The sequence below is a fragment of the Oncorhynchus gorbuscha genome, linkage group LG08, assembly GCF_021184085.1.
Source record: "Oncorhynchus gorbuscha isolate QuinsamMale2020 ecotype Even-year linkage group LG08, OgorEven_v1.0, whole genome shotgun sequence".
Lineage (NCBI taxonomy): Eukaryota > Metazoa > Chordata > Actinopteri > Salmoniformes > Salmonidae > Oncorhynchus > Oncorhynchus gorbuscha.
Window position 1 is genome coordinate 26,219,177 of NC_060180.1, and position 12,831 is coordinate 26,232,007.

Below are 12,831 nucleotides of genomic sequence, written 5' to 3' on the forward strand. Positions count from 1 at the left end.
AATATATACTTTTACTCCCATACATTTTCCCTGACACCCAAAAGTACTCGTTACAATTCGAATGCTCTGGCAGGACAGCAAAATGGTCCAATTCATGCACCTAGCAATATAACATGTTGTCTTCCCTAACTGCCTCTGATCTGGTGGACTCACTTAACACAAATATTGCATTTGTAAATTATGTCTCAGTGTTGGAGTGTGCCACTGGCTGTCCATAAAAAATTACTTTAAAAAACTGTGCTGTCTGGTTTGCTTAACATAAAATTACTTATGTATAGCATTTACTTTGAACTTTTACTCAAGTATGACATTTGAGTACCCTTTCCACCACTGTACTTCAGTACATTTAAAACCAGATACTTTTAGACTTTTACTCAAGTAGTATTTTACTGGGTGACTTTTTGCTAATTTTGTATTCAGGTACTGTATCTTTACTTTTACTCCAGTGTGTCAAATTAGTACTTTTTCCATCACTGGTCATAAGCATGTATGACACCCTTGTGATGTCTTATTATCACTTTCTCTGGATCAAAGGTCCCACTGAAGTGTTTAAAATGTCTCAGAGCCATCTATATGGCTCTAAAATGTCCCCTTTGCTTGGAACTTGCCTTGATCTGTAGATTGTGAATCTGTCTGATTGTAACATCAGTGGTTCCTTTTATGTCATAGAATTTAGTTGGAGTAGAAAGAGAACAACTTCACTGTCTTTATTTCTATTGTTTTGGAGAGAGATATAAAGGTTTCAGATCCAGTGTGAGTCTTAGAAGGGACTGCTATAACATGCCATATATGGACTAGCACTGACTGAACAACATGCACCACAGCCTCTTCAGCAGGGCCTCTGAGCATCATTCAGATGTTTATGACTGAAAATACACCCCTAAGAGTGGAGATATGCATTCACATAGTGTATCACACAGCTCCATAGGAATCCTCACAACAGACATGTCTGGTTTTCCCCCAAAAGGAAACACTCTGTTTAAGTAGCATACCAATGAGCCAATCAGAGCGCCCGTGCGGGCATAATTATCCTTCCCACGCTCCTCCTTCTCCTCGCAGAGGTAAAACAGCATAACGGATCCTTAAGGCCCTCCCAGGACATACCAACCGTCTAGCAGAGTGTCGCTTCTGGAGCCTAATCGGCCAAATCAGCGGTGAGAGTAATTCTCTGTCTGACTGCTCTGTGTACTGGTTGGCTGGTTGGCCTGCCACTGAGACCAGGTTTAGAGAGGCTCCAAGACAATAACAGCCCCAGAGTGAGGCTCATCATAACACAAACAGTATGTGTGGGTAGAGCATATGAGCATATTCAATGGCTTTGCTCAGGTTTGAATATGACTATACGATTACAGAAAAGGAAAGTAATAATTCTGCACACTGCCAACACCAATTTTAGAAGTATATTGGGGTGAACTGAATCTTGATTTTTGCAGAAAAATAAGTGGTATCACCCATCATCTTGGAAAAAGGAAAAAGAAAGTGTCCTTCAGACTGACAGCCTTGTTGATTCTAACAAGACGGGAAGTCCTTCAGACGGCCGCAATCGAATATTGATTGATGTAGAGATCCAACCCTGTGGTTAAATTGATAGGTACTGAATTTAGCCATGGTGGGTTTGTTCTTATAAACAAGGGGTAAAGAAAATGGTGCTCTCTCTCTCTCTCTCACACACACATGATCTTTTACACTCTGCCCTCCTTACAGAAACATAGCTCCTATAATCCAACCCTAACTTAGATATTTTTCCAACTTGTGTGAATGTAAAAATGGCACAGCAGATGCAAATGAGCTAGCATGAAGCACTGCACCCGAAGAGAGTTCCAGGAACAGCGGGGCCCTGAGCCCCAGTACAGTGAGCAAGGATATGTTATATTCAACGGGGTTCAGACAGGGAGTGATGACGCTTGTGCTAAATGAAATCTCTCTACACTGCCTCTCACTAGGAGAGCCAAGATCAAGATTACGGAAAGTGTGTATCGCATAACATAATAATTGAAATTTTACACCAGCTAAAGACAAAAAAATTCAGACTAGCTCGACAATAAGCTCACGATTCAGAAAACTTGATCGTGTTGTTGTGTATTTGCATTTTAGAGTTGAAATTAGAAAGCTGAAACTAAACAGATGATAAATGAGGGTTTGTGCCTCTCGTCCACCTTACAAACAACATTCACACCCACTAAACGATGTGAGTGCGCCTGCGTGCTTGCGTGTGTGTAACATTCAACAGAAGGCATATCTTGTTTGTGAAAGGCTGAATTAGGGAGGTGTTTATCAAAACTGCCCAATACAATTATTACATTTTATTTTTTATAGATCCTTTAGGATACAGTGCCTTGCGAAAGTATTCACCCCCCCTGGCATTTTTTCCTATTTTGTTGCCTTACAACCTGGAATCTAAAAAAAAAAAATTGGTGGGGGGTTGTATCATTCGAATTACACAACATGCCTACCACTTTGAAGATGCAAAATCTATTTCATTGTCAAGCAAACAAGAAATAAGACGAAAGTAAACAGAAAACTTGAGCTTGCATAACTACCCCCCCCCCCCACCCCAAAAAAAAGTCAATACTTTGTAGAGCCACCCTTTGCAGCAATTACAGCTGCAAGTCTCGTGGTATGTCTCTATAAGCTTGGCACATCTAGCCACTGGGATCTTTGCCCATACTTCAAGGCAAAACTGCTCTACCCCCTTCAAGTTGGATGGGTTCCTCTGGTGTACAGCAATCTCTAAGTCATACCACAGATTCTCAATTGGATTGAGATCTGGGCTTTGACTAGGCCATTTCAATACATTTACATGTTTCACCTTAAACCATCCGAGTGTTGCTTTAGCCGTATGCTTAGGATCATTGTCCTGCTAGAAGGTGAACCTCCGTCCCAGTCTCAAATCTCTGGAAGACTGAAACAGATTTCCCCTTAAGAATTTCCCTTGATTTAAAGCCATCCATCATTCCTTCAATTATGACCAGTTTCTCAGTCGGTAGGGATCAATGAAAAACATGATGATGCCACCACCATGCTTCACTGTGAGGATTGTGATCTCGGGGTGATGAGAGGTGTTGGGTTTGCGCCAAACATAGCATTTTCATTGATGGCCAATAAAGCTCAATTTTAGTCTCATCTGACCAGTGAACCTCCTTCCATGTGTTTGGGGAGTCTCCCACATGCCTTTTGGCGAACACCAAACGTGTGCTTATTTTTTTCTTTAAGCAATGCCGTTTTTCTGGCTACTCTCCTGTAAAACCCAGACCTGTGGAGTGTATGGCTTAAAGTGGTCCTATGGACAGATACTCCGCTGTGGAGCTTCAGGGTTATCTTTGGTCTCTTTGTTGCCTCTCTGATTAATGCCCTCATTGCCTGGTCCATGAGTTTTGGTGGGCGGCCCGCTCTTGGCAGGTTTGTTGTGGTGCCATATTCTTTGCATTTTTTAATAATGGATTTAATGGTACTTCGTGGGATGTTCAAAGTTTATGATATTTTTTTATAACCCAACCCTGATCTGTCTCTGGCTCCACACCCGCCCGGCCATCGAGACGTGTGAAAGTTATTGTATAACATTTCTGGGACTGTGTAAACTTAAATTTTGTATTACCATATAATTGTTGTATGTTTTCTATAGTTATCTACTTGAAAATGTCTCAATTGACCAATTTGGCACATTTATGCAGACTTGATAGAAACTATTGTGCAGTATTGCAGTGCTTCACTGGATCAATCTGAAACTTTTCACACACACTGCTGCTGTCTAGTGGCCAAAATCTAAATTGTGCCTAGACTCCTATATTATAATATGGCCTTTATCTTGCATTTCAAAGATGATGGAACAAAAAAAAATAGAAAATGCATGTTTTTTTGTTTACCTTTTACCAGATCTCATGTATTATATTCTCCTATATTAACTTCACATTTCCACTAACTTCAAAGTGTTTACTTTCAAATGGTATCAAGAATATGCATATACTTGCTTCAGGTCCTGAGTTACAGGCAGTTAGATTTGGGTACATCACATTTTATTGTGTTACAAAGTGGGATTGAAATGTATTTAATTGTAATTTTTCTGTGAACAATATACACATAATACTCTGTAATGTCAAAGTGGAAGAAAAATTAAGATATAATTGTTGTTGCCGAAATATTTATCCCCTTTTGTTTAGGCAGGCCTAAATTAGTTCAGGAGTCAAATTTGGCTTAAGAAATAACATAAAAAGTAACATAGACTCACTGTGTGTGAATTAATAGGGCATGACATGATTATTAAACAAATAACCCTTCCTCTGTCCACCATACATATAACATCTGGAAGGTTCCCCAGTCACATATTGAATTCCAAGCCCAGATTCAACTCCAAAGTCCAGAGAGCTTTTTGAAAGCCTACAAAAAAAAGGGCAGTGATTGGTTAATGGGTAACAATAACAAATCAGACAATGAATATCTTTTTACGCATGGTCTAGTTCAGGGATCAGCAACTAGATTCAGCCGTGGGTCAATTTTTTCTTGGTTGTCTGGGGCTGGGACATAATAAAACTGCATATGTACACAGCAAATTGACTGCAAGAAGCCTAAACAGTTATAATATTTGACTAAAACATAATCATCTCGAACCTTGATTACATTTGGGAACATTGTCCTGTGTTGGGTGCCGTCTTTTTGGATGGGACGCTAAAATAAGTGTCCTGACTCTCTGTGGTCATTCAAAATCCCATGGCACTTATTGTAAAAGTAGGGGGGCATTCACCCTGGTGTCATGGCTAAATTCCCAACCTGGCCACATTCCATCAAGGTCGCCAAATCATCTCCCTCATTCCTAATTGGCATATATCACTTCTCACCTCTCCACCTGATAGCTGATACGTGTGGAGAGGTCTGGCACAAAAATGGTCGCCGAGTATTATTGAGAATGATGTCCAACAATGAAAATTCAACAATTCTTTGTTTGTTTTTATCATTTTTCCCAGGAAACTTGGGAGGCCAAATAAAACTACTCCGAGCAGCAGGACAGGAATGAAACTGCTCAGTGATGTTATAATGAGGACATTGGTGATTTTAAACATCTACAGAGTGAAATGGCTGTGATGGGAGAGAGTTGAGGATGTATCAACAACATTGTAGTGACTTCACAATAATGACCTAAATGACAGAGTGAAAAAAAGAGCACAAATATACAAAATATTCCAAAACATGCAACAAGGCATTAAAAGTAATACTGCAAAAAAACATGGCAAAGGAATACACTTTTTGGCCTAAATGCAAAGTCCTATTGTCACACCCAGACCATAGTTTGCTTTGTATGTTTCTACATTTTGTTTGGTCAGGGTGTGATCTGAGTGGGCATTCTGTTGTATGTCTAGTTTGTCTGTTTCTGTGTTTGGCCTGATATGGTTCTCAATCAGAGGCAGGTGTTATTCGTTGTCTCTGATTGGGAGCCATATTTAGGTAGCCTGTTTTGTCATTTTGGGTTGTGGGTGATTGTCTATGTTAGTTGCTTGTGTCAGCACAGTTCTCATTATAGCGTCACGGTCATTATTAGTTTATTGTTTTGTATAGTTTGTATTCAGTGCTTTCTTTATTAAAAAATCATCATGAACACATACCACGCTGCATTTTGGTCCGCTCCTTACGACGATTGTGACACCTATGTTCAGGGCTAGGAACATATCTGTATGTTCCTAGGTTTGGGGCAAATCCAACACAACACATTACTGAGTAACTGCCTCCTTATTTTCAAGCAAGGCGGTGGCTGCGTCATGGTATGGGTACACTTGGCAAGTACAGGATAAAAAGAAACGGGATAGGGCTAAGCACAGGCAAAATCCTAGAGCAAAACCTGCTTCAGTCTGCTTTACACCAGACACCGGGAGAGGAATTCACCTTTCAGTATGTCAATAACCTAGAACACAAGGCCAAATCTACACTGGAGTTGCTTACCAATAAGACAGTGAATGTTCCTAAATGGCCAATTTACAGTTCTGACTTAAATCTGCCTGAAATTCTATGGCCAGATGAAAAATGGCTGTCTAGCCATAATCCCCAAAATATTCTGGCATCGGACTGAGCTTGCTGTCATTGCAGGCAATCTCAATGCTGTGCTTTACAGGGAAGGCATCCTCCTCCCAGCCATACTGTTCGTTCTGTGCATGATTTCCTGCAAGACAGGATGTATGTATGGCAAAAAAACACATACAATCCAACTCATATTGCAACACAATGTTGACTGTTTTACAATAAACCTTTAGCAAGCTTTATTAACATGAACGGGCAGTGTAGAATATTCTTAACAACTTATAACAGAACACATGAACTTGCATGACCATCCGTCTCGTGGGAGCACAAAAAGCACTAAGACAAAGCCAAGCCCCAACAAGCCACGCATCCAAGGCTTCAAATAGGCTGCCGCTGCTACAACATTTTGTCAAAATGCTTGTTATTGTACTTAACAGATACCAAAAGCATACCAAAAGCCCTAACATGCATTTAAATGAATTTAAATGACTACAAAAATGATTACAAACATGATACATTATCGGTCATGAAGTGACTGATTGTGCTCTATCAGCTGCACACACTCTATCCAATCATAGCAGCCAGAAACTCCAGAGAGTGAGATAGACTTGTTTACATAAGACAACACATCGCAATGTTATGCTGAAATAACCCTTTGCCCTAAGCCCTTTACAGAGTGGTCACTTGCTGATGTGTTTTTGATAGTGTCAATCACTCGAATCTGCCACTTTTGTGGTCCAAATGAGAATTGCGCACTTGTATCACAACTGCAACTTGTTAATATTCCAAAACCCACTCGATAGCATCTTGCATGTGTCCCCCACGCGAACGATTTTGTAACATGATTCCCCATTAGACACTGCCAGACAGACTCACACTCTGGTAATAGATAGTGAGAAAGTTGTAAAAAAAACTAAATGGCATGTCGCCACTCGCCAGTGACTTGATTAGATGATTTTGGCCTGGCTGCACAATGTGCCTGCTAGCTACGACTTGCTATCTTCATTGACAAACACAGAGTTGGAACATAGCAAGCTAGCAAGTTATTTGGGGCACTGATAAACCGTGTTTAGCTTGTGCTTTATTTCAATAGTTTGACAGCTTGCAGATGATGAAGTTGTAGACATGTTATGTATCTCAGAAATCAGTCCTGAGTACACAGCCAGACTTTCCCGCAATTACTAGTTTTTCATGCACATTTTTTAACTTGAGAAATACTGCATCAAACAACTTAGCTAAATGTAAAATTGTGCAACTAAAACCTCCTCGGCAAAAACGTCTAAATTAATTACAGATTTCATGATTTCTTGACTTTTTTAAGGAAATGGCTATGTTGTTGCTACAGTGACTCAGGAGGGACAAACAACAGTACCTACCAGGGTACAATATGCAAACATAACACACCCACATAAAACCACACCCCCAAGACAACTCTCGTTTAGCTTCAGTTATGGCCACTAGCATATCTTCAAAGCAATCTTCAAAACTGCTTGAGGCGTTGCCTTCAACTAGCAGAGGATACTCTGCCCCCAGTCAGCTCAGCACACCAGCCCATTCAGCAACCCGCCCAGGTCAGCGATGCCCATTTGTCCCTCCCGGATAGACATGATGGCACCCCATCTCAATGCCTTCGCTTCCTACTACAGTGCTCCCTCTACTTTGCGCACTAGATGGGAGCCCCCACCACCGAGAGGTCCAATGTGGCCACGGTTATTTCTCTGACTGGGCGGGCGTTGGAATGGGCCACGGCCATCTGGGAGAAAGGAGAGGAGGAGCTGGATTCACATCAGGGGTTCAGAGGTGTCTTCAATCATCCACAGGAGGGCAGAGAGGGGTTGAGCGCCTACACCAACTACGGAAGGAGGCTATTCAGAAGAAGACTGCGCAAGGAGGTCCAAACGGAACTGGCTTGTCGAGACGACAACCTCTCCTTGGACTTACTCATTGGATGGCTGTCTACATAACCTACTTCGGGAGTGTCAGCATTCTCATCGCTTTTCTCCTTCCCTCATTGAACACTTTGGATTAGAGCCTGAACCCATGGAGGTAGGGGTCATTCTGGTCAAGGAGGTCACCAGCTCCAGCAGTGTCCGGTACGTCCCAACTCGAGATCCACGAGAACCGAGGGACTGTCACGTGATGTTCCACCTCCTTGGTCAAGTGTGAATATCCCCTCTTCATCACTTTTTGCCATAACCTTTTTGGTGTTTATCACACTAGTTGACTGTCCCTCATGTACTGTTTCTACAGCGTTAGTGGATCCCGGTGCCGCGGGAAATTTTATTGACCAGACCCTTGCCTCCTCTCTTAACATACCAGCATACCAGCACTCTTCTCCTTTCCCGGTTCAAGCCTTCGATCATCGGCCATTAGGTTCAGGGATCATCACACACATCACCAAACCACTCACCCTCACCATGGAGTCCATCCATCAGGAGAACATTCCCTTCTTCATCACCAGTGCACCAGCTCACAAGACCACCTCGGCCACCCTTGGCTTCAACGCCCTAATCCCACCATCTCATGGATGAGGATGAAAATCACGGACTGGGCACCCGAATCCCGTCCCCTGTGGTTCCAAGTCAGTTGAGAGTCCTGTGGTTGCCCTTCAGCTCAACATCCCGGAGGTATACCAGGACCTGCGGGAGGTATTCTCCATTCGCCACCTGTCTCCCTCCTCATCGCCCCTGGGACTGTGCTACTGACCTGCTTGCAGGCTCTGAGCCCCCGCGCAGACGCATCTACCCTCTGTCGGTGGCTGAAACCAAGGCCATGGAGTACATCCATGAGGCGATCCAACAAGTTTTCATCGGCACGTCCACTTCTACTGTGTCTGCAGGTTTCTTATTCATTGGTAGGGCAGCCAGTTCTAGGAATAATCTTGGTGGTTCAAAACTTCTTCCATTTAAGAATGATGGAGGCCACTGTGTTCTTTGGGACCTTCAATTCTGCAGACATTTTTTTGTACCCTTCCCCAGATCTGTGCCTCGACACAATCCTGTCTCTGAGCTCTACGGACAATTTCATTGACCTCGTGGCTTGGTTTTTGCTCTGACATGCACTGTCAACTGTGGGACCTTATGTAGACAGGTGTTTGCCTTTCCAAATCACGTCAATTGAATTTACCACAGGTGGACTCCAATCAAGTTGTAGAAACATCTCAAGGATGATCAATGGGAAAGGATGCAGCTGAGGTCAATTTCAAGTCTCATAGCAAAAGGTATGAATTCTTATGTAAATAAGTTATTTATCTTTTTTTAATGAATTTGCATAAATGTAAAAATATATATATATTTTTTGGTTTGTCATTATGGTTTATTGTGTGTAGATTGCCTAGGAGTTTTTCAAAATACATTTTAGATTAAGGCTGTAATGGCTGTAAACAAAAATGTGGAAAAAGTCAAGGGGTCAGAATACTTTCCGAAGGCACAGTATATTCATCTCTGGAATACAGTTTAAAGTATTACATACATTTTAAAATGTATTTGAAATACATTTTACATGATGTTAAATATACTGAAAAAATATATAAACTCAACATGTAGAGTATTGGTCCCATGTTTCATGAGCTGAAATAAAAAATCCCAGACATGTTCCATACGAACAAAAAGCTTATTTCTCTCAAATTTTGTGCAAAAATTTGTTTACATCCCTGTTAGTGAGCATTTCTCCTTTGCCAAAATAATCCATCCACATGGCAGGTGGGGCATATCAAGAAGCTGATTAAACACCATGATCATTCCACAGGTGCACCTTGAGCTAGGGACAATAAAAGGCCACTCTAAAATGTTCAGTTTTGTCATACAACAGAAAGTCACAGATGTTTTGCCAGAGAATTGAACGTTATTTTCTCTCCAATATCATTTTAGAGAAATTGGCATTACTTCCAACAAGCCTTACAAACGCAGATCACGTGTAACCACGCCAGTCCAGGACCTCAACATCCGGCTTCTTCACCTGCGGGATCATCAGAGACCTGCCACCTGTACAGCTAACGACTCTGAGGAGTATTTATGTCTGTAATAAAGCCCTTTTGTGGGGAAAACTAATTCTGATTGACTGGGCTGGCTCACAAGTGGTTGGCCTACCACCCTCCCAGGCCCACCCATGGCTGCTCCCCTGCCCAGTCATGTGGAATCCATAAATTAAGGCCTAATGAATTCATTTCAATTGACTGATTTTCTTATATGATCTGGAACTCAGTAAAATCGTTAAAATTGCTGCATGTTGTGTTTATATTTTTGTTCAGTATCTAAAAATGTATGGTTGCAGCTGATATCAAATAGTCTGCAAGGCAGAATGTCAGTTTGAGGCATGCACACACACACACACACACACACACACACACACACACACACACACACACACACACACACACACACACACACACACACACACACACACACACACACACACACACACACACACACACACACACACAACTTCCTAGCTGTGGTTTGTTTCAAACAATTGTATCAGGCCAAGTTTAACCGTAGGAGCATTCAAGCTGTGTTTCTGGGAATGCTGCCATCAGCCCCAGCCTGGCTTGATGCTGCGTTGGCAGCAGGTCTGTTCTACAGCCTCCCAGCTCAGCTACTCCCACCGGTGCCCCTCAGGCAGGCCCATACAGCTGGGTCTGCCTGGCTGAGCTCGATCAGCTCAGTTTTTCTCTGCCACCCAGCTATGGCACAATGGATCCTTATTAGCATGGAGAGGCGTATGGAGGAACCGTATAAGCAGCCTTAAATGAACGTGTGGCTAGGTGCTCTGTTATACAGGCTATGGTGCGGTAGCTGGTGGGCGATTCCGTCTGTGTGGGTTCTCTTGCATCGTAAGTCTTGTTAAACACATGTTATGCAAGTTATGGGATTATATGGGATCAAGTAATAATCTTTGCTCTCTGCTAAATGCACAATGTCCTCACATGGAACCAAGAAAATTCTCACAATCAGACATAGAGCAGCAAAACGATGACCAGGAACTTATGGCAAACAATCACATAGAGCCTACCATAACATGATCAATCCCTTTATTTGATCACTGAGGAAAAACAATAAGAGAATCTATTTGACTTGAGAAAGAGAATTGGCTGGTTGGCCTACCTGAGAGCATATTCCACTCTAAAGCCTTTTGACCTGGCCAGGCTGGTCAGAAAGCTCCTTCTACTGCTGCCCATCTTCCTCTCCACCAGGTACACCGTCACCTCATTGAACTTGACCTCTTCCTGACCCCGAGCACCAGCCTCAACTGGCCTTGGCCTTTTCTTCACACGTGGCAGCATGCTTGCATGGTTCATCTCTTTGGGATGAGCTTCAAAAAGTGTAGCACCTAAACACAGCACTTGTTTTTGCTACTTTCTAACGATAGTCTGTGTTGTGCCCCACACCTCTTGCCTTGTTTTGGTGATGCCACAATTGTTGGTCTCTTATTTGTCGACACGGGGACAAACTGGCAGTTTGAATGAGGTCTCTGAGAGGCTGGCTGGCTGACAGGAAACCTCTGGCAAAGCAACAGGTGCTTATGATTAGGGTTTTATTAAGCAGAGATCAACTGCCAAAATCCAAAAATGACAGTGAATGGAGTTCAACCAAGGATACCTCAATGGTTAATCTAAATCAACAGGTAAAACGTTCAGTATTAGAGGGACTTCATGAATCCACATTGAATGGATCGAAAGTTAGTCCACATAGAGTCCAGAGAGGAAAAGCAAAGCCATGTAATCAACACGAATGAAACTTTTGTGAAACATCACAAGCACAGTTGAAAAATAGATGGCAGATAGAAATAAAAAATGGATGGCGTTAAGAGATAGACGGGAGGGGTTGAGTGGAGCTGAAGGGTGGGATTAAAAACAACAAGATGACTAACGTAAAATATACTGTGTCTGTAAAATATATGTAGGTTCAGAAATGTTGTGAAACGGCACAGTTAAAAATATACGGATGGGCTTCAATATACTGGATGGGCTTCAGAGATAGATGTATGGAAGCTGAAGGATATGATTAAAAACAATAAAAAGTTAACTATTGTAAAATACATAGTGTATAAATTGGAAGTAGAGGCCTAAGTGTTGTTGTCCATTAGTTTACTCCAATTAGGAGAGGGGTGATATATATATATATATATATATACCACCCCCAAATACAAATACATATATATGGGGGATTGGAATCTACAATCTATCTGCACTATTGAAGCTGATCTATCCCCGGAAAAAATAAATAATAATAATGAATCTGGGCCAGAAAATGTTGCATTTAGATGATTGTTAATCAGGATTCTGGACTGCAGGTTAGAGCAAAACCTTGCTCCAGGGGACTGCTGGGATACTGGTCACCTCACAAGCTGTCCAACCACAACGTCCAGTCCACCTCCTCATATCTGCATCTCATTATGTCCAGACCACGCTTCCACCATCTGCTCCAACACTTAATTAGCTTACAGCTTCACATGGGATTCCTGGTCAGCCATCCCCTTGAGATACCTTATACAGAAGATGTGCACTCGTGTAGGTAGGTATGCCATGGCCCATCGGTCAATGATTAGGACTATTTTGTCCATATTGAGAGTGTAGAGAGTAGAGAGAAGAATATGACTTTATTGATCGCAACTTGGAAAATTGTTTAATCGCTCAGCATCGTCAATAAGGACAAGACACGTATCAATGACAAACGCATGATAAGAAACACACAAGACAAATATGAAGGCACCTGCGTCTTAGTAGTAGAGTCTGATTAAAAGGAGGTAAGAAATGTTGTTGTCTATCCTACCTTGGGGAAACAAGCAACAGCAACATTCACATTAAGAGTACACGAATCAGTTAATAAT

The 12,831-nt window shown here is 42.0% G+C and overlaps 1 protein-coding gene across 2 annotated transcripts in view; it reads right to left on the reverse strand.

Moving 5' to 3' along the window:
- dntt (deoxynucleotidyltransferase, terminal) overlaps positions 1 to 11,402 on the reverse strand; it is a 161,483-nt gene extending 150,081 nt beyond the window's left edge. For both annotated transcript variants that reach the window (XM_046357916.1, XM_046357915.1), the window contains exon 1: positions 11,106 to 11,402. In XM_046357916.1, the coding sequence (XP_046213872.1) occupies positions 11,106 to 11,299 (194 nt within the window). In that variant the 5' untranslated portion in view covers positions 11,300 to 11,402. The remainder of the gene's footprint in view (positions 1 to 11,105) is intronic.
- Between the last annotated feature and the right edge of the window lie 1,429 nt (positions 11,403 to 12,831).